Source organism: Podarcis liolepis (assembly GCF_965112155.1).
Source record: "Podarcis liolepis genome assembly, chromosome: 17".
NCBI lineage: Eukaryota > Metazoa > Chordata > Lepidosauria > Squamata > Lacertidae > Podarcis > Podarcis liolepis.
In genome coordinates this window covers 20,531,780-20,554,156 of record NC_139571.1, presented here as the reverse complement: position 1 = coordinate 20,554,156, position 22,377 = coordinate 20,531,780, and the positions used below count along the sequence as shown (strand labels likewise).

The 22,377-nt window shown below is 45.1% G+C and overlaps 1 protein-coding gene across 1 annotated transcript in view; it reads right to left on the bottom strand.

The window, feature by feature from the left end:
- The window catches only part of TEK (TEK receptor tyrosine kinase), a 52,481-nt gene that overhangs the window by 14,147 nt on the left and 15,957 nt on the right, over nt 1-22,377 (bottom strand). Inside the window, exons 3-15 of the mRNA XM_083482220.1 lie at nt 19,916-20,026; nt 19,341-19,493; nt 17,565-17,696; nt 15,304-15,444; nt 14,329-14,460; nt 12,848-13,002; nt 11,816-11,966; nt 10,066-10,221; nt 7,715-7,849; nt 5,537-5,830; nt 3,098-3,394; nt 2,266-2,432; nt 812-1,022 (exon numbers count right to left, since the gene is read on the bottom strand). Of these exons, the coding sequence (XP_083338346.1) occupies nt 812-1,022; nt 2,266-2,432; nt 3,098-3,394; nt 5,537-5,830; nt 7,715-7,849; nt 10,066-10,221; nt 11,816-11,966; nt 12,848-13,002; nt 14,329-14,460; nt 15,304-15,444; nt 17,565-17,696; nt 19,341-19,493; nt 19,916-20,026 (2,235 nt within the window). The remainder of the gene's footprint in view (nt 1-811; nt 1,023-2,265; nt 2,433-3,097; nt 3,395-5,536; nt 5,831-7,714; nt 7,850-10,065; nt 10,222-11,815; nt 11,967-12,847; nt 13,003-14,328; nt 14,461-15,303; nt 15,445-17,564; nt 17,697-19,340; nt 19,494-19,915; nt 20,027-22,377) is intronic.

Genomic DNA, 22,377 nt, shown 5'->3' with positions numbered 1-22,377 from the left:
AGAGGCAGAGAGCACTTCAGAGGGGAGGCTCCGAGACTCTTCCAGTGAAGTCAGTGAGGAGAGTGGAGGACCACCGATTGGCAAGCCGACTCTGCGCAGAAGGCTTCCACGCAGAGAGGCGAGGAGAAGGTTGTCCATTAAGGAATTCTTATGCTGGAGGAAATTTAGGAGACGCCCACTCACGGATTCTGCCAGCGACTGAGCAGCAGCGCAAAAGGGCTGCTCAGTCAGGGAAAGACGCAACCCCCCTAAGCAGTTTGGAACAGCTGGAGGTTTACACACAAGCAACCCCAATTCCCATGATAGGGGGTAAAGGTTTCATGCCCACTTTTTAAGCTTTGTGTATAGATTTTTACGTTAGTGTAACTTTTAAAAACTCACTTGTATTAAGATGAGCAAGGTCTAAAAAATGGATTATTTTGCATGAACGTGCATGACCAATTATTAAACAATGAAACTAAGAGGGGGAGGGGAGGAAAGTCAAGCAAAAATTATGGTTTAATTTTTTTGATCATGATGGTTTTTTCTTTTCCTTTATATATTGTTGTTTTATGTTTATTTTTGATGTTATCTTTTTGGAAAATTAATAAATTGTCCTAAAAAACAAAAGCAAAGGCAGATCCTGACCCTACTGCTTCTCTGCTCATTCCCACTTTTTTAAAAAAAGAATAACTGCATCCAAGCTCTGTTACATGCTTTTGCGTATAATATGGTTAATTCATTAAGCCAACATCTAAAAGACCATGATTCGAGGCCAGGTATTAGCAACCTGCAAATCTCTCCTACAGATTTGCTGCCTTAAAAGACTCACCCTTCATCCTTTTAATGGCTGCATCCATTCGCAAGCCATCCTTCTTGATTCGTGCTTTGAGAACTTGGCCAAAGTTGCCTTCTCCAATCACATCCTGAAATTTGATGTCATTCCACTCCAGAACTGGGTAGATTGTGGGTTCTGGGCTATTTTTGGCTTTCCGGCTCAGAGTAAGAGTTCCTGAATTGAACTGCACAGCTGGCTCATCTCTCTGGAGGGAAAAGTTAGGCAAACACCATTTAGTGGTTGGTACAGAAGAAGATAACAACTCAGAACGGGATGCATTAAAAGCATATTTATGTAATCTTGTTGTGAGAAGTGGTATTGTTCTGTGAAGATGAAGTTTCTCTAAAATGAGTTAAAAACAACAACACTTGCATCGGTGTGCAGCAGAAATAAGTTTTCCTTGGCTTAAAAGCACCCATAAACATATAGTCAATTTAACTGACCGAAGGAAAGTAGGCACAGATTTTCCAGGGGGAATATGAACCTGCATTGCAGGATATAATCCTGTTATATCTGGTTGCTTATATCTGCATGAATTGGTATAATTCCTCCTAATTTTTACCAGGCACAGCCCACCCATCTGGTGATCTGGCAGTGGGTTTGGTTTTTGTAAAGTATCACCACTTAGGGTGACAATCAAGGTTTTAAGTAAGTTACAAGCAAAACCAATTTCGATACAGGAATGTTTAGGGGAGGGGAATAATCATTTCCCATTTTGGGAGTCCCGTGATGACAGTTCTGTGTGACACCTTTAAGATTAACCAGTTTGAAATGGGAAATGCTCACCAAACTGTATTTGAAAGGGGTAAAAGTATCCCTGACCATTAGATACAGTTGCGAACGACTCTGGGGTTGCGGGCTCATCTCGCTCTATGGGCCGAGGGAGCTGGTGTCTGTCCGCAGATGGCTTTCGGGTCATAATAATAATAATAATAATAATAATTTTTTATTTATACCCCGCCCTCCCCAGCCAAGGCCGGGCTCAGAGCGGCTTACAAGCAATAATAAAAACAAGATGAATGATTACAATTTAAAAACAAAAATAAAATACAACATTAAAATAATGGAACATTAAAATATTAAAATGTAGCCTCATCGCAGGAGGAGAAGGAAAAGAAAAAAGAAAGAGAGGGAGGGAGGGAATCAAATCATGTGGCCAGCATGACTAAGCCGCTTCTGGCGAACCAGAGCAGTGCACGGAAACGCCATTTATATTCCCGCTGGAGTGGTACCTATTTATCTACTTGCACTGTGTGCTTTCGAACTGCTAGGTTGGCAGGAGCTGGGACCGAGCAACGGGAGCTCACCCCATCGCAGGGATTTGAACCGCCAACCTTCTGATCAGCAAGCCCTAGGCTCTGTGGTTTAGACCACAGTGCCACCCACGTGTACTCTTCGCTTAATGCCTCATTCGCAGATCTATCCTCAAGGAAAACCAAAGGACTTACAACCACGTTTTGGAAGGCCTGGGCCATTCGCCGCTGGAAGTTTGCACGCTTTAGCTGTAGCATGATGAAAAAGGCCAGCAGGATTGTCAGGCAGGTCATCCCTGCAGAGCCCAAGATAGCAATCAGTAGCATTCTCCCTCCTTTGTGCTCAAATGGAACTGTGGGAACTATATGCATTAAAATAAAATAAAAAAATCAAAAGAAGTTGAATTCAGCACCTAGTCGACAAATACTAGAACCCATATTTTACAGGCATAAAATCAAAGGCAGGGGAATATTGGTGCGAGCTACTTAAAGCTAGATGCCTTTATGAAACCAGAGGGATGTAAGGGACTCACTCACATGCTTCAATGGACTTTAGGTTCTCTGGATCGTGGCCTATAATCCATTTTGGCAGAAGTGGGTCCTAATAGCGCATTCACCCTGACAGCATAAATTTCCTGTAGTGCTTTAACTTGTGTTTCTTACACCCTGTCCTTGTATCTAGTGCTGACAATGTTCTATTTCCAATTGGCTGCTCTAGAAAGCATTGGTACTGAGAGCATAACTGCAGACCACAGGCAGCAAAGTTTGATAAAAGTTCTGCAGAGGAGTTTCCCTCCATTCACATGAGTGAAGTTCTGCTCGTGGGAAATTGGGGTCTATAATGTCCTAATTATACATAAGCCACATACACACAAATGGCAAAACAACAGCAGTTAAAGCATCACCATGGAAATCCTATCAACCACAGAATGCATTTTGCAGCTTTTGCTGGGTCTCAATTCATTTGGAAAAAACTTGCATAAACTTGCTCGGTGCATAAGATGCTCTGATCTCTGCTAAAACTAACCTTTCATTTCTGGGAGGGTTTTCAGTTCAGCCGAAAGATTATCGCTTGGCCCAACGTTGTTCTGTGCCCTTATCTGAACCACATATTCGGTGTTTGGTTCAAGACCCTTGAGGTGGTACTGGGTGACGGTAGTGTTTTTTATGGTGACATCGATGTGGTTGTGTTCTGTCTTGCCACGGCCTTTGTAGCTGAGGATGATGGAGCAGATGGAATGCCCCACCGCAGTCGACCAAGAGATGACAGCCGAGGAGTCGGTGACATTTATAATTGTGAAGTTATCAGGTGCAGGGGGCCGTTCTGGCAAAGAAACAAGCGTATTAGCTTCTGTCTCGCATCACTCTGCGCATCCACTACGAAAAGTCACGTGGAATTGTTTTCATCACTCGCAATGAATCAGGATTTGAGCCGCAGAGGATGGCATTGTGAGTTCAAAATTTGGCAACAACAAATAAAATAGTTAGCATAACAGAGCAATTGTATATAGTGGCACCTTGGTTCTCGAACGTAATTCTTTCCGGAAGACCGTTCGAGTTCTGAAACGTTCGAAAACCGAGGCGCAAAGGGCTGTCTGCAAATGCAATTGAGAAAATTGAAAAACACACAGCACAAGCCATTCAGCTTCTGAGGCGCGTTCGAAAATGGAAGCATTTACTTCCGGGTTTTCGGCGTTCAGGTTCTGAAACGTTTGTCAACAGAGATGTTCAAGAACCGAGGTACCAGACTTATAAGTGGGACTTACTTCTGAGGAAGTGTGCATAGGATTGCAGCCAGGGGTGCTGACTTGCCCCCCCCCCACATTGAGGGGGCCCGGAGTTGTGTGACATCATACACATGACATCATGCACCCCTCTGAGCGTCCCACCCCTGGCTGGTGTGTGAGCGCTCCCCCCTGCATTGGGGGATGGGTACGCTCCCCCTCAATATTGGGGAGGCTCAGCCCCCTGCCCACAAATATTAAGGCGAGCGAAGCACCTTCTGCCCCCTATAGTTGCTGCCCCTGATTTCAGCCTGTTAAAATACTGTGAGCCCTAGCTTGCAAAAGATTTTATTTTTATTTTTGGAGGGGTCGTTCTGCCATTTCTATTGATGCACTCCTTAATCCGCAGCCCCCTGAGCTGCATCTTACACCACGTTCTTCTCTTTAACTTTTAATAGATGCAGCATGTTCAACTGATGATTTCAGCAAGCACTCTGACACATCTTCAAGAACTTCATGTGGGATAATACCCCCCAAATGTTTTGCAGGTAAAGTGTTAGCCTGTTTCACATGTGGGCTAATGCAGAATTAGTCTGAAATGCAGAACCAGTTGTTCCAGGAAAGAAACCAGTTTCTCAGGAAATGCTTTTCAGGGGCAAAATAATAATAATAATAATAATAATAATAATAATAATAATAATAATAATAATAATGCAATAGCTCTACATTGTGTGTGGACTATGTAGACAAAAACAAGTGTACAGTCTCCATTGATTCTAGAATAAAATGCTTTGTAGATGCAAGCCCTACTAAGTAATTTTGTGAGCTTCTCTGGGACCTTCTTAAGCTAAAGAAAAGAGTTTTTAAAATGCTTTCGATAAATCAGTGTCTCTTTAAAAAACAACAACCGAAAACCCTCCTCCGCTGAGGTTTTGGCAGTATTTAAGCTGCATTGATTATTTAAGCTGTATTGATTGGTGAATTTAAAAGGCAGGTTAATAATGAACTAAAAGTACCTAAGAATCCTTTAATCAACTGACAGATTTAGAAGTTAGGGAATGGTATTGGCCCTGGTGAGGAAATATAATAATGAGCTCCGTGAATCCCTGAAATAAGTTTTCCTGGTGGAAATCAAGATACTTGAGCGTGAATGAAGTGAGAAGCATGAAATGCCTTTTGCTGCCACTAGGTGTCAGCAGGCACTCAGTTATTATGAGATCTCAGGGCTGTTCACAGCATAAAAATACAAGGGGGGGGGGGAACCCACAAAACATACATAATAAAAACAAAAACAAACCTATGACCTCCCTCTCCCCGCTTCCACAACACATTTTAAAAGAGTCTTGGGTGTAATCAACCCAAGGCCTGGTTGAAGAGGAACGGTGAGCCTCCCTGGGGAGAACATTCCACAAATGGGGAGCCACCACAGAGAAGGCCCCGTTCTTGTGTTGCCACCCTCGGGACCTCACGTGGAGGAGACACACAAAGAAGGGCCTCAGAGGATGATTTCAGGGTCCAGGGAGGTTGCTACGGAAAGAGGCCTTCTTTGAGGTATGGCGGTCCTGAGCCGTTTGACCTCCCTGACCCATTGACCATTCTGGCTGAGGCTGATGGGAGCTGGAATCCACAACACGAGGAGTAAAGGAGGTTCCCCCGCCCTGGGGTGGACCATGCCGTACAAATTACAAATGAGGCCTGCTAGGTCATACAAAGTGGGCTTGTTAGACTCTCCCTTCACTCACGGTCACTGAAGGTCCACGCGTCCAGATAGTCGCTCCATTCTCCTTCGGACTTGCTGTTCACACGGACTCTGCACTTGTAGTGGCGCCTGGGCTCTAGATTGTCGATGACCAGGGCGGACATGTTTCTCCCCAGGTGATGGGTCGGGGGGACACCCCCGTTCTTATCATCCACGCTCTTACATTCCACTTCGAGTTGGACGTCCTCTCCCACCGGCTGCCCCACCGGCTGCCAAGAAAAGGTCAGCGCCGTCGTGCCTTTAGGGACGAGGGAGAGGCCCCTTGGCGGAGGGAGGCCTTTAGAGAGTCATGAGAAGGAATGTTAATGCCTTTGGAACCCCTCAGAGCAAAAGAAGAACCTGCCAAGATGATGCCAAGAGTCCTTTGTGGTCCGCCATCTTGTTCCCCACTATGGCCGCCCAGGGGTTTCCAGAAAGCACAGTAGCATGGTGCGGAGGGCCTCCTCTGTGTCCCTAGCGTTTAGCCTCTGAGAGCTATCATGGATATTTACCGTATTTTTCGCTCTATAACACGCACCCGACCATAACACGCACGTAGTTTTTAGAGGAGGAAAATCCGTAGGCATGCCACCCGTAGGCGTTCCCTCAATAACACGCACAGACATTTCCCCTTACTTTTTAGGAGGAAAAAAGTGAGTGTTATGGTGCAAAAAATATGGTATTTTTATTTAAGATAACCACCATTACCCACCACTACCCGGCCTCGGCCCAGTATACCTGAAGGAGCATCTCCGCCCCCATTGTCCATCCCAGACACTGAGGTCCCGCTCCGAGGGCCTTCTGGTAGTTCCCTCCCTGCGAGAAGTGAAGCTACAGGGAACCAGGCAGAGGGCCTTCTTGGTGGTGGTGCCTTCAGAGAGGGCATTCCTCTCCGTCAAGGAAATAATGCAGCTCATTGGTTAGTCTGGAGAATGCTCAACCACAAGCTTGTTTTGGATGACACTCTAAGCCAAGCCACGGGTCAGCTCTGTACAGCTGCAAAGTGATGAAGGAGGTGCAAAGTTATCACAATCTCCTCCCCAGGAGCTTGCACACCTGGATGTTTTTATTTATTTATTTATTTATTTATTTATTTATTTATTATTAGAATTTATACACCGCCCTATACCTGGAGGTCTCAGGGTGGTTCACAAATAAGATCACAATATATAAAATCAAATTAAAAACAACAACCCAACAAAAAACCTCCAAAAGTGAGCCACATTCTAAAAGGGTATTGGATGTCAGTAAGATCAACCAAAGGACTAGTTAAAAAGGAATGTTTTTGCCTGGCGCCTAAAGGTGTATAGTGAAGGCGCCAGGCGAACTTCCCCAGGGAGAGCATCCCTTAGACGGGGAGCCACTGTAGAGAAGGCCCTGCTCTCGTGTTGCCACCCTCTGGACCTCTTGAGGAGGCACACAAAGGAGGGCTTCGGAAGATGATCTCAGGGTCCGGGTATGTTCATATGGAAAGAGGCGGTTCTTGAGGTATAGTGGTCCTGAGACGTTTAAGGCTCTGAAGGTCAAAACCAGTTTGACTTAGCATGATGCGCCACTAGGGCACAGTAACAGAGCTTGAGATTGTATACAATGTACTCTTTAATGGCTCTAATTCAAATTATTGTTATTTTTACTTTAAAAAAATATCAGCATGCTCAATTTATCACTTTTAGATGAATACCTTTTCCACATGCAAATGGCTATGCACAGTGCTATTTTTCTAGAAAAAGGGCTGCCAGAGCTCACCATGAGCTTTCTCCCTTGTTCTCTCAGAATAGCAGTTGCGCCCACCTGAGAGGTGCCAGAGCTGAGTTCCAGTGAGCTCTGGCTGAAAAAAAAGCAACTGGCTATACAGTGGTACCTTGGTTCTTGAACAGAATCCGTTCCGGACGTCTGTTCAACTCCTGGAACCATTCCAAAACCAAGGTGCGGCTTCCAATTGGCAGCAGGAGCTTCCTGCACTCAATTCGAAGCCATGGCAGATGTTCAGCTTCCAAAAAACGTTCATAAACCAGAACACTCACTTCCGGATTTGCGGAATTCGGAAGCCGATTTGTTCAACAACTGAGCCGTTTGGGAACCAAGATACCACTGTACATGCGCACAATGTAGCCACAGGTAGTAAGATAGTTGTAAGATATTGAGCATCCCCTTGATGAAAAAGTTCCTAAGACTTGCATACCAACAGCAGCTGTAGTGAAACTGGCCTCTGGCCCAGGATGCCCGACGCCCTTTTCTCCTCTGCGAGTCAGCCGGACACAGAAGGAATATTCTGTTTTGGGTTCCAGATCGCTTAACTTCCAGATCCTTTCAGTGACTGCATTTGAAAGGAGGAACAACAACAGAATTACACGCACTGCTAAGTGATAAGGGAAGATAGAGTTGTAAACAAACATACTTCTTTTGCTCAAAGGTTGCACAATGTTTACGGAGGTGCACGTGTTCTGGTTGGCTGTGTAGTTCTGAGGGAGTTTTCCTCTGTATGTTTGGTCAGATGTCTCCCTGCTACGTACAGGACCTGATCTAAGAAAGACAAAACCTCTTTGCTCCTTTCTTCTCAACTAGGTTGCTCAGTAAATTATTATTGGGACTTTTCTGTTTGGACTCTGCATTTTAAAGATTTTAATGCTTTGGGAAACAATGGAAAAACCTATTTGCCAGAGGTACGACTGGGGACACACCACAAGCAGCGCCTTTGTGGGATTCAACACAAGCTTTGTGCTTTAATTGTAACCGTATTGAGACAATTTTTGATGTATTGTGATGAATAAAGATATAATACGGAGGAGGAGGAGAGGGAGAGGGAGAGGGAGGGGGAGAGCTTGGACTTGATATTCCACCTTTCACTCCCCTTAAGGAGTCTCAAAGCGGCTAACAATCTCCTTTCCCTTCCTCCTCCACCACAAACACTCTGTGAGGTGAGTGAGTCCGAGAGACTTCAGAGCCCAAGGTCACCCAGCAGCTGCATGTGGAGGAGCGGGGAAGCGAACCCGGTTCACCAGATTACGAGTCCACTGCTCTTAACCACTACACCACACTGCTTTTGACTCTCTCTCTCTAACAAACAACAGCACCCCGACCTGAATTCGGCAGAACACAGCAGAAGGGACACGTGCATGATGTTGGCACACCCCTGCGGTGTCTGCACAACACTTCAGCATGTCCCCCCGACATACGCGAGTGACGTCAGCACACCACAGGGCATGCTGACGCCATGCACACATGCTGCAGGGCATGCGCACACAGCGGGGTCGCGTGGCACAGCCCCAAGGCAACCTCAACCAAGGCAAGGCAGCGCATCAACTGCGAGCATTCTGCTAAACACAAACAGTGTACCGACGTGTGATGCTAACCATTGGCCCACCACCCGAACCAGGGTGCATCAGCATTTTAACACTGCAAAGCCCGTATCAGTGGAATATTATCATTATTAATATTATTATTATTATTATTATTATTATTAATTTATTTATACCCCACCCATCAGGGACGCAGGTGGCGCTGTGGGTTAAACCACAGAGCCTAGGACTTGCCGATCAGAAGGTCGGTGGTTCGAATCCCCGCAATGGGGTGAACTCCCGTTGCTCGGTCCCTGCTCCTGCCAACCTAGCAGTTTGAAAGCACGTCAAAGTGCAAGTAGATAAATAGGTACCGCTCTGGCGGGAAGGTAAATGGCGTTTCCATGCGCTGATCTGGTTTGCCAGAAGCAGCTTAGTCATGCTGGCCACATGACCCGGAAGCTGTACGCCAGCTCCCTCAGCCAATAAAGTGGGATGAGCGCCGCAACCCCAGAGTTGGTCACGACTGGACCTAATGGTCAGGGGTCCCTTTACCCTTTACCTTTACCCCAGCCATCTGGCTGGGTTTCCCCAGCCACTCTGGGCAGCTTCCAACAAAACACTAAAATACAATAACCTATTAATAACCTAAACAGGGCTGCCTTCAGATGTCTTCTAAAAGTTTGGCAGTTGTTTTTCTCTTTGACATCTGATGGGAGGGCATTCCACAGGGTGGGTGCCACTACCAAGAAGGCCCTCTGCCTGGTTCCCTGTAGCTTTGCTTCTCGCAGCGAGGGAACCGCCAGAAGGCCCTCGGTGCTGGACCTCAGTGTCCGGGCAGAACGATGGAGGTGGAGACGCTCCTTCAGGTATACTGGACCGAGGCCGTTTAGGTAGACCACTGCCATGGCTTTCCCTAAAGAATCCTGGGAATTGTAGGCTGGTGAGGGGCTCTGCTAAAATTCTCCCTCATGGAACTGTAAGAAGAACTTTGATGGATCAGTGTCTTGTCTTCAGTGGTCAAACAGATGATTTTGGAAAGCTCACAAGCAGGAAATGAGTGCCCTAACCTCCTTTCCAGTTTTTGTTCCCCCACAACTGGTGGCTGAAGACAGGATCCTGGAAGTAGCAAGCAGTCATGATGATCAGAAGCTACTGACCAAAGTGTCCAGATTGTTTGGGGGGAAATAAAACGATGGTAGCACCTACATGTGGCCTATATGAAGAAGCAGAAACTCTTGTGATAAACACTTACCTTCCAAGGTCTTCCACTGAAATTTGGCGGTTTTGTAGAGAAGCTGCGTTGAGACAATCGGTCCATCCCCGCTATATATATCAGCATTTGTATCAATGAGGAGAAAATTATGTCCTCTTTCTACCAGTGTTGGAGCTTTTTGAGGCATGGGAAGAACTGGTCAAGAAGATGAATTGTTTAATAACAGCAAAAATAGTAATGAAGATTGTTTTTGTCTCCTGAATTATCAGGAGGCATGCAATGGATCAATACGATTATTATATTTATTCTGTTGCTCTGCCTTGTAGGGAGTAATCCTCAGGTGTGTTTGTCCTGATACATCCTTTCAGAATGTGAGCCCCTAGTATGGAATCTACAGAAACCTGTTATTCATACATTGCAAGGCAGAGTGATTAGTTTCCCCATCAGAAACAGTAACTTATGAAACAGCTCTTGAAACGGGTGACATTAGAGAGCAGTGGAGACTGGTCTATAGTTGGCTCTGCCTCTCTTTGGCTCTGTCGCCACCTACTGTTGACCTTCTGCCTTACACCCAACAGACATCAGCCACCACGGATAAGAGACCTCTCTGATTTCAAGCACCAGGTTTGGCGATGCATTTTAGGGTGTGCTCGATTTCGGTCACGTGACTAATGCCACCACAGCTAAGAGACCGAGTCATTTACTTCCCATTGGCCATCATGGCCGAATTGATTGCCCATCCTCCTTTTCAGGCAAGATTCTCCTCCCTCTGTCTCCCCATTTCCTTTCTCATACTCATCTCATTTTTCTCTCCAAACAAAATCAGGTCTCCCTACAGTTGATGGGACTCCCTGACAGCCATCCTCTCCGTGTCGTTCGGTCTAAAGCTATCGTTCTTTTCTAACTCAAAACTGTACTCAAGTCAACATTGGGTGACTGTTGTTGATCTTCGTTGCCAGTGACTCATTTTGTCCTTCTGTTATGCAGGCAAGACTCAAGGGGCCTTTAAGATCTGTGGACATTTACATCTGTCAGATTTAGCTGACTGCTTTCTCAGTTCTTTGGTTTCCTTGACAACTGAAATTATTTTCAGAGGCCTCTGCTTCTGGGCATTCTCATTAGTATGGGAAACCAAGCACCAAAGTCATATACTGTTTACCAGACTGGATTCTGGGGGAAATTCCTCCCTCCTCTTTGAGGGCATTTTCTACTTCAAATCAACATTTCAGCAAAACTCATGACTTGCCCTCAGAGGAACTACACCTGACTCTTGAGGGTGTATCACCGTTGAATATCAACAAAGATTTACCAATCCATTAATTAATGCGTGCCTATTGCAATCAATGATGGGACGCGGGTGGCGCTGTGGTCTAAACCACTAAGACTAGGGCTTGCCGATCGGAAGGTCGGTGGTTTGAATCCCCGCAACGGGGTAGGCTCCTGTTGCTCGGTCCCAGCTCCTGCCAACCTAGCAGTTCGAAAGCACATCAAAGTGCAAGTAGGGAAGGTAAACGGTGTTTCCGTGCACTGCTCTGGTTTCGCCAGAAGCGGCTTAGTCATGCTGGCCACATGACCCGGAAAAACTGTCTGCGGACAAATGTCGGCTCCCTCAGCCAGTAAAGCGAGATGAGCGCCGCAACCCCAGAGTCGTTCGCGACTGGACTTAACTGTCAGGGTCCTTTACCTTTTTATTCCAATCAACATCATTTAAATGCACACTTAGGCCGCGCTGATTTGGGTGAGATATTTTGGTGTAGTCAAGTCTGAAGTCTTAAAGGTTATCAGTTACCTTTAACTGTGACTTGGAAAGGTTGTTCCACCATGCCCGCCACTGTCTCAACAATGTAGACCCACGTTCCAGAATCAGAAGGCTGGACTTTTTCAACATGAAATGTGGCTTCTGTAACTTCTGACTGGTTTCTGTTTGCCACTTGCGTAGGCTAAAACAGGAAACAATAGAAACAAATTACTTAGAGAGCCAGTGTGGTGTAGTGGTTATGAGCAGTAGTCTTGTAATCTGGCGAACCGGGTTCGCTTCCCCGCTCCTCCACATGCAGCTGCTGGGTGACCTTGGGCCAGTCACACTTCTCTGAAGTCTCTCAGCCCCACTCATCTCACAGAGTGTTTGTTGTGGGGGAGGAAGGGAAAGGAGACTGTTAGCCGCTTTGAGACTCCTTTGGGTAGTGATAAAGCAGGATATCAAATCCAAACTCTTCTTCTTCTCTTCTTCTTCTTAAATTAAACATGTGCAGACCTCACTCATAACAGTTCACTGGATTTACTGAAACCTCTTTCTTTTTTCTTCTTTTTTTTGCCTTCCTTGACATTCCTTAGATATTTTGACCAAGCAGGTTGGTCCAAAAATTCACCTAGAAATTTCATTTAGGTGAATTTTGCTGCTGTTCAAATTGGTTTCATCCTATTTTGGGGTGGGAAGTGTCATTCAAAAGCAAATGGAGCCTTTGAATGTTGCATATCAGCTGAGTGCTTAGTAATGCACTTAAAAGGATATCTTGTTTATTTGGTCACAGCATCTGAGGAATCACTATGCTGCAGGATAGGGCTACCACACTTTTAATAGTTACATCTGCTGAAATCCTCTTTTCCATGCAGTTATTAAAAGTGCAGGATGAGCTTTTATTTTTATTATGTATTTTGTGTTTTTTTATATAGTAATTTTATGTTGTGAACCACCCTAAGCTCTATGGGTATAGGGCAGTACACTAATAAATAATAATAATAATAATAATAATAATAATAATAATAATAATAATAATACAGTTCCTGCACACTCAAAAGAGGGAACTGATCAGCAACTTACCTCAAGGACCGTCCCATCTTTTTTTATTAGTTTAATTTCTTCTTTTGTAGGAAGTGGCTTGCCGGTAGCTATGCAGCTAGATTTGAACTCCGAACCGGCATTGAGCTCCACAGCACCAGGCAAGTTCTTTATCTCAGGTGATTCATCTGCTGCACCTGTGTGTGAGGGAGATAAAAGAATTTACAGCATGCTATGTAGGCTGTTCATTCTCACCAGAGATAGAAGGGATCTGGCCTGGTATTCCTGGCTCAGTTTGGGAAAAAACACACTATCCTATTTGCAACCAGGAAGCTAAGATACCAGGGTTGATAGGTTTAATTGGATTAATCAACTTATGATAGCAGACCCTCCACGTGTCCCTATTTTCCAGGGACAGTCCCAGATTTACAGAAGCCATCCAAGTTTCTGATTTGATCTTAGAGTATCCTACTTTTCCTTAGGATGTCCCTATTTTCATCAGAGAAATGTTGGGGGGTATGGAGTTATGCAACGCACAAGCCAAGGAAATACAACTTTTAGAAGACATCTGAAGGCAACCCTGTATAGGGAAGATTTTTAAAAATGTTTTATTATGTTTTTATATACGTTGAAGAAGAGCCGCGGGTGGCACTGTGGGTTAAACCACAGAGCCTAGGACTTGCCAATCAGAAGGTCAGCGGTTCGAATCCCCGTGACGGGGTGAGCTCCCGTTGCTCGGTCCCTGCTCCTGCCAACCTAGCAGTTTGAAAGCACGTCAAAGTGCAAGTAGATAAATAGGTACCGCTCCGGCGGGAAGGTAAACGGCATTTCCGTGCACTGCTCTGGTTCACCAGAAGCGGCTTAGTCATGCTGGCCACATGACCCGGAAGCTGTATGCCGGCTCCCTCGGCCAGTAAAACAAGATGAGCGCCGCAAGCCCAGAGTCGGTCACGACTGGACCTAACGGTCAGGGGTCCCTTTTACTATATATGTTGGAAGCTGTCCAGAGTGGCTGGGGCAACCCAGTCAGATGGGTGGGGTAATAATAATAATAATAATAATAATAATAATAATAATAATAATAATAATAATAATAAATTGTCTAGTCTAGGATGTCCCTATTGGAGAGTACAGAGTTATGCAAACCCCGAGCTGAAGAGATAACTAACTATATAACCTTTAGAAGACATCCAAAGGCAGCCCTGTATTGAGAAGTTTTTAACGTTTAATGTTTTATTACATTTTTATATATTTTGGAAGCAACCCAGTCAGGTGAATGGGGTATAAATAATAAAATTATTATTGTTGTTGTTATTATTATTATTATTATTATTATTATTATTATTATTATTGACTAGTCTAGGACATCCCTATTTTCATTGGAGAAATGCTGGAGGCTATTAGCATGTTCTCTGCCACTGAGCTACGGCAAGCAAGTCTTGGCAAAAAAAGAGACAGAGATAACAACCTTTGTACGAAGCACAAAAGACTTTTGTTCAACTACAGTGTTACCTTTGCTTTACCTTCTTTTTCACATTCCAGACCGTGCCAACCCACGTGGCAGATGCAGCCCTTAAAGCTGTCGCACGTTCCCCGGTTGCTGCAGCCGTTGCACTTGACTTTGCAGTCGGGCCCATAAAAACCGGGCTTACAACCTGCAAGAACACACAGGCGGGATAAGAGTTAACTGTGTGGCATCAGATACAAGGATCGTTCTGGATTTCATGAATCAGGTGACTGCGTCAGCTTGTTAGAGTTATCTGCTTTGAGTATTTCTGTGTGTACTGGGGATGCGGGTGGCGCTGTGGTCTAAACCACTGAGCCTCTTGGATTTGCTGATCAGAAGATCGGTGGTTTGAATCCCCGCGATGGGTGAGCTCCCATTGCTCTGTCCCAGCTCCTGCCAACCTAGCAGTTTGAAAGCACACCAGTGCAAGTAGATAAATAGGTACTGTTGTGGCGGGAAGGTAAATGGTGTTACTGTGTCCTGTTGCGCCAGAAGCAGTTTAGTCCTGCTGGCCACATGACCTGGAAAGCTGTCTGTGGACAAATGCCGGCTCCCTTGGACTGAAAGCAAGATGAGCGCATTGGATCAAATCTATGCTTCCAGGTGCCATAAGAAAGCTGCAGAGATAGCACAGGATAGTGTGGAAATGATCTCTTTCAGCTTCTGTGTTCTGGAAGAAGGTGCAGGGTTATAAAGACTAGGACTAGCCGCCTGAGAAACAGTTTCTATTCAAATGCGATTTTGATTTTAAACGCAGTGTAAGGTAGTCTCTATGGGAGTATATTGTATTTAATTATGGGGTATCAGAGTTTTTAGAGGGCTAACTGGGCTGAGATAGCTGGGACAGCAGGCTTGTTGGTTTCTGAATGTCTGACAAACAAACCTAGCAATCTGGCCCACAGTCTGTTTTTAAGTGACTTTTGTCCCTCCCACTGCCCACCCTCACAAGACCTTCACACATCACCAGTGTAAAGCGTGTATATGATTTTACCTTCATCACACTGCAGTCCGTTCCATCCTGAGGCACATGAACAGCCGTATGGGTCAGGCAGGCAAAACATAAAAGATTTGCAACCTGACTTTTCTTTACAGCTCTCTTGGCAAGCCTTGCCAAATTTGTTTTCTCCACAAGCTGTAAATGGAGAAGAAAAGTGTCAGACCAATGAAGTATCCCTCTTATGACTCTGCAAGGTAAGTTATAAATCCCGCCCCCTTCTTTATTGAAATTCTGGTCTTCCTGGTTTCTGATTTTCCCAGTCATTTTCACCATCTCCGCAAAGCCCATCAGTTTGGTCTGCCATTCCTCTCTGGCGGGAACTTGGTCTTGCTTCCATCTCTGGGCTAACTGGCTTGTTTCTTCATAGCACACAGGGCCAGTTCAATACATTTTGGCACCTGAGACGAACACCAAAATGGTGCCCGCTTCCCTCCCCAACCAGAGAAGAGAGGGCAAGTAGAGATCTACATCAGGAAAAAGGGTGGAACAAAGATGTACATCACAAACAAAGCAGGAATAAGGATCTACATTGGGTACAAAATGGCGGAAGGAGACTCAGGTTTGTCAAGAGGCCACTGCAGAGCAGTCATGGCGGCCAATGAGGCAGCTGATCTGGCCTCCAAGGCATACGCCACAGCAGCAGGCAATGCATTCCTCAGAGGCTGGAACTGCTGCCCCGTGAATACTGCCACCCGAGGCACTTGCCTCACCTTGCCTCATGGGTGGGCCAGCCCTGACCGTGCACAGCATGTAGGAGAGGGGCAGATTCAGCTGAGCAGCATGCACCAGTTCACTGCTGCTTCATGGTAAGGACAGTTTACGGTTTACCATGATGCGCAAACTAGGTGAATGCATGAATGAAATGTGGAACTCAGTAATTTCCATAACAAACACTTTGTCAAGCAGAGGCATGACCAGGCGTAGGCAAACTCAGCCCTCCAGATGTTTTGGGGCTACAATTCCCATCATTCCTGATTACTGGTCCTGTTAGCTAGGGATGATGGGAGTTGTAGGCCAAAAACATCTGGAGGGCCGAGTTTGCCTATGCCTGGTCATGAACATATGGAACGGCTGAAGGTTAATGTTCTACCTGTTGGGAAAAAATGTATTGTACAGTGGTACCTTGGTTCTCAAACACCTTGGTACTCAAACAATTTGGAACCCAAACACTGCAAACCCGGAAGTAAGTGTTCCGGTTTGCAAACTTTTTTCGGAAGCAGAACGCGCTCCGTTTTGAGTGCCACACTTCCATTTTGAGTGTTACACTGAGGCCTGTTTGTTTTTGCTATTTATTTTGTGTTTCTGTTTTTGCGGCTCTTCTTTGTTTTGTTTTCGTGACTGTGTGGAACCCAGTTCAGCTACTGATGGACTGATTGTGTGGCTGCAGTACATCGCTTATTGCTTTCATTTTATGGATCAATGGTCTCGTATGGATAGTAAAATTCATGTTAAATTGCTGTTTAAGGGGTTGTTTTTAAAAAGTCTGGAACAGATTAATGTGTTTTGCATTACTTTCTATGGGAAAGCGCGCCTTGGTTTTGGAATGCTTTGGCTTTGGAACAGACTTCTGGAACAGATTAAGCTTGAGAACTAAGGTGCCACTGTACGTTTAAGAAAGGAAGATTTTGCCCACGCTGGAAGAATGGCAGATGCAACTGATAGACTACATGGAATTGGCAGAAATGACTGGCAGAATCCGGGACCTGGGAGAAGAGACAGTGGAAGAGGACTGGAAAAAGTTCAAGGACTATTTAAAAAAGCATTGTAAACTGTATGAATGTTAAGATGATGCAGGATAGAAAATAATCTGGCATTAGTAACTTAGTGGAAGTGGTATGAAAATAAGCGCACTATAAGAACAAGGATGAAATTTTGACTAATATTATGTCAAATTTAAATATTTAAATATTGGACAATAAAATTTAAAATTGGAGACATAATATTTGAAAACTACAAAATAAGATTTGGAAAAAGGTGAAGCACTGCTGATTATAACTTTATAAATGGGAACGCAGGAAAGGGAGATGTGAGGAAGTCCAAAAGGAAGGGTATGGAAATTTGGTTTTTTGAAACTTAATTATGTTGTATTTTATTTGTTTTGTGTTTACTTTTGTTTCTATGTTGGTGAAGGTGTCCTATGTGTTTGGTGATGTATTGTTTAAAACCTTTAATAAATATTTTATAAAAAAAAATAAGAAAGGAAGATTTTATCTGCCACGTATGCTTTCATTTTTGAACGTTTCGACGTCTCTTACCCTTTTCGCACGTTTTCCCCATGAATCCAGGGGGGCAAATGCACTCCCCAGTATCTTCATGGCAGATGCCGTTGTTCTTGCACTCTGGACAGTGAGAGCTACAGTCGGGTCCCCATTTCTGAGATGCACACCCTTCGTGGAAAAGTATAAGAATCAGTGAGGGAAATAATACAGAGATCCTGAGCCAAATACAGCGCTCTGTGTGTGTTTGTGGTTTTTTTAACAGGTGTCTCATGTAAAAGCTTCTACAACAACTCCCAAGTATGAGCTGCTCTGTTACCTCCTCTGCTAGGAGTGCTTTTAAATGTGTTTTAAATTTATGGTGTTGATGTGTTCGGAGATCAACCCCGTTGTGTTCTGCTGTTTGTTTTTAAATATTGATTAAGCATTCAGAAAGAACAGTTCCTTACATGTACATTTCCTTTGGAGCTGTTACAGCTGTGTTTCCCCCCCACCTAAACATGTGTGACTTTGGGTCTATTTATGGGGGGGGGGGATGGCATACAAATTGAAAGAATAAAGTGAGAGAACAAACCAGCAAGCATGGTTTTTCCTGTCCATTTAAACTTGGCCTTGTTGTATTCTAACTATCAGTTGTGCCTCCCCTGCTACACAGTTTCAGTAAAAATAAAAAGAGAACTTTGACGTTTCAGCTTTTTTCTGCAAACCATCACTTGCTCCTTTGCCACGCAAGTTACAAAATCGGACCCACCTGTACCCTATTTCCCCTCACCTGGCAGTGTACCAGTTCTACACTCCTCCAGCTCTCCATCTAAGAAAGATACATATAAAGATAAAGGTACCCCTGACCATTAGGTCCAGTTGTGACCGACTCTGGGGTTGCGGTGTTCATCTCGCTTTATTGGCTGAGGGAGCCGGCGTACAGCTTCCGGGTCATGTGGCCAGCATGACTAAGCCGCTTCTGGCGAACCAGAGCAGTGCACAGAAACGCCGTTTACCTTCCCGCCGGAGCAGTACCTATTTATCTATTTGCACTTTGCCGTGCTTTCGAACTGCTAGGTTGGCAGGAGCAGGGATTGAGCAATGGGAGCTCACCCCGTCGCAGGGATTCGAACTGCCAACCTTCTGATTGGCAAGTCCTAGGCTCTGTGGTTTAACCCACAGCGCCAACCTACTACCATTATTACAAAGGCTATAGCAGCAGCTGGTGAATCAGCTATGCTAGCTTTTATTCCCCCTTTCCCTTTAAATTCTGGGTTGTTGCTTCATCATTTCTACCTTGCTGTGTTTTAACTAGTATTTAACCAAATCGCCCTGGGATTCGGATCAGACGAAGGGAAGTTTAAAAGTCGAATTAAATTAATAAACATATAACTTTGCTCGTAACTAAATGTCAGCCCCGTTAATTTCAGAGGGTCTGCTCTAAGCACAACTAAGTCCTGATCCAACTCTTTGTGTAATAATAATAAAAATAAAAATTAAAATTAAAAATAAAAATAAAATTTATTATTTATACCTCGCTTATCTGGCTGGGTTTCCCCAGCCACTCTGGGCAGCTCCCAATGGAATAATAATAATAATAATAATAATAATAATAATAATAATAAAGCGATAAAACATCAAACATTAAAAACTTCCCTAAACAGGGTTGTTTTCAGATGTCTTCTAAAAGTCAGGTAGTTGTTTATTTCCTTGACATCTGATGGGAGGGCATTGCACAGGGCAGGCGCCACTACCGAGAAGGCCCTCTGTGTGCACAAGTCCAAGGCTTTCTGTCTGTAGTTTTAACTTAAGAAGAAGTGGATCAAATCTTACTTCTTACTATCAGCCTAGTATAAGCTGAAGTGAAGTGGCTTCCTCCTATGTATCTGACAGAGTACACTGCTGAATCTTGAGTCTGGTCATTCTGCAAGGACACTTTTAGCACTTCTGGGACTTCATGCCTGAGGACAGAAGATATGAAAGAACCTGTAGTGGAGAGAAGAGCCCATAAAAACATAACTGACGAGAAAATCGACGGAGGAAAAGGGCTTGCCAGGTTAAAGGAGAGGAGTGAGGACTCTCTGAAGGACTTCAGGGTGCCTCATACCTCAAACACGAGACTTCCCATAAGATAAACTTTTCAAGAGCACACATTCAACTAGCAACAATCAAGATATCAAGAGAGATAAGACACTTCCCCAGCAAAGGAGTGCCTCTCCTTTCTAAGACATGCACTCATAATTCATCATTTTCAGTTCACATGCTCCTTCCCCACACCTGATGACACCTAAAGAACCCTTAATAAGAGGCCACCTAGGAATCTTCTCAGATCATAGACTGATCCCTGCGTCATATCAACATAGGTGCTCACGTGTTAACCATAAAAGCAGAAAAAGGGGCATAGATACCATTTTTATAGATAACTGCATCTTCTTCCTTAACAACCTTTCTGATGAAGGGAATGTCGACAGGTTCTCCGCGGTTTGTGGTAATGGTTAAAGCCACTGGAAGAAAGGTAGCTAAAATGAAAAAATAAAGGGGGGTGGGAAGGTTTGAATGAAATGTGGATTTGCTCTAATAAACTTTACCTCTTTGCTAGTCCTTCAGAACACAAGGTGGAAATGTGATATACTGGGGGAGCAATCTAAATGTAAAAAGATGGGGCAACTCAATTCATAGCTTGCTCTCTCTTTTGGAAACTAATATAAACCCTTCAGAAGGAGGGGGGGAGCGGAAGCATAACAACAATGAATACTTTGGCAATGATCAGCAAAAAAGATAAACAAGTTGGTTGCAAATGATTCCACAGGCCAGCCTTGCAGGGTTCATCTATGAAGACTGTTTGGAGTTAGTTAGTTTTTTTAACGAAAAAATTACTTTGGAATAAAATATGCTTCTTTTTGGCTTCCTTGAGTCCCACCCACCAACCCAGCCACCCCAAAGCCCTAGTCCTTTTGTAGGTGTTGTTTAGTTTATCTGCAAACTCTTGGGTTCACAGTATTGTTGGACTGGAAAGGAATCCACCTTCTTTAGTGGGCTCTGTTCCAACGTATTTTTAGCTCGTGGCCTATATTTGAGTTAATTCATTAGTTTACAAATGGCCTGGAACTCACTATTCAGAGAGGAACAATAACTGGGCTTTGGAGCAGAGGGCTGTTTGCATCACATGTCGATTAGCATCTTGGCCAAGGATACAAAGGTTCCTTGAGGTATATACACAAGCACTTCCGCGCACAATGAAGTTTCGCTGGAGTTGGCTTTCCCAGCCATTACTCCTCCCCTTGCCTTGAAACGGTGGTCCCAAAACATCCCTGCTTGTTTCAGAAGCAGTTTCTTTGCTGCCTCCAAATATTTCAAACGCACCTGCTGTTATTGGAGGGACATGAATTGTTATCCACTCCGAGTAGCAGCTGTTCTCTGGGATAATGGGCAAAGATGCCTTTTTCCATCACCACCAACTAGGGCTGGGCACAGGTGTCAATTTTGGTCTCTCCCAGTTTTCCGTTCTCCCAGTCTTAAGTCTACACGTTTCTTCATCAGTGTCAGATGGCAATGGTGGTTGCTCGTGAGTAACCAGTCAGGACTCCGACCCTTTTTTTACAGGTTTTATTTTGCTGCAAAGCTATTTACAGTGCAGAACCACAAGTTCATGTCTGCCTCAATCGCTAGCAGAATCCGGGAGTGGGCGTTTCCGGGTCCTCCCCCAACATAGTACAGTGGTGCCTCGCAAGACGAAATTAATTCGTTCCGCAAGTTTTTTCTTCTTGCGAGTTTTTCGTCTTGCGAAGCACGGTTTCCCATAGGAATGCATTGAAAATCAATGCGTTCCTATGGAGACCGTCCGGGGACAGAGGGGAAGCGCCGCGGGCCTTCCCCTCTGTCCCCGGACCTGTTTTAAAGCAAGGGAAGGGGCAGCGGGGAGAATCGCTTCTCCCCGTTGCCGCCCCTTGGTTCAAAAGGGGTCCGGGGAGAGAGGGGAAGGCGCGTGCGCGCCTTCCCCTCTGTCCCCGGAGATTGCGGGGCTGGCAACAGGGAGAAGTGATCTTCTCCCCGCCGCCCCTTGCTTCAAAAGAGGTCCGGGGTGCGGGGGCAAGCTTCATTTTGCGAAGCAAGCCCATAGGGAAATTTGTCTTGCGAAGCAACTCGAAAACGAAAAAACCTTTCGTCTTGCGAGTTTTTCGTCTCGCGAGGCGTTCGTCTTGCGGGGCACCACTGTAACTTAGCCAACCCCAGCCTTTTCCTTCCTTCTTTGCGTTTTACACCTCTGCACAGGGTGGGCGACGGAAGAGGCATGCTTCCCTCCTGGCTGGCTTGGCCAGGAGCGGTGCTGAGGCTCCCAGCAGCATCCTCTAGCTCTTTCCCCTCCTTTACCCCGGAGGTGTGGCTTTCCCCACCCTCAGACTGACAGGGTGCGGCGCTGGGTCTCCCACCAGCATCCTCTGGTCCCTTCCCCTCTTCCCCACTGGAGGTGGGGCTTTCCCCACCACAGGAAGAGGAACTGCTTCACAAGATTTTTGGAGGTTCCCTGTAACCCAACTGCTCCTCCGTTTCCCTTCCCTGTTCCGATGGCAGTCCCCTGACAATCAGTTTGTGATTTTCTTTTTTATTATCATATTTGCTCATCAATGAGCTGGAGGCAGATGTTTGGAACCATCGTGCAAGGAACCTGCGGAAGTATTCAGTGCTCCTTGCTACCAATGTGATCCCACCTTCTTGCAGAGAAGGATGACAAAAAGGGTGTGTGGATCTCCTTGTCCCTCATCATGGGAGCGCTCAAATAGGACTTTCCACACTTTGCAAACTTGGGATAAGCTGGCCTGGTTTTGGCTGACATGATGGGGCTAAATCAAATCAACGACATGTCGTTTCC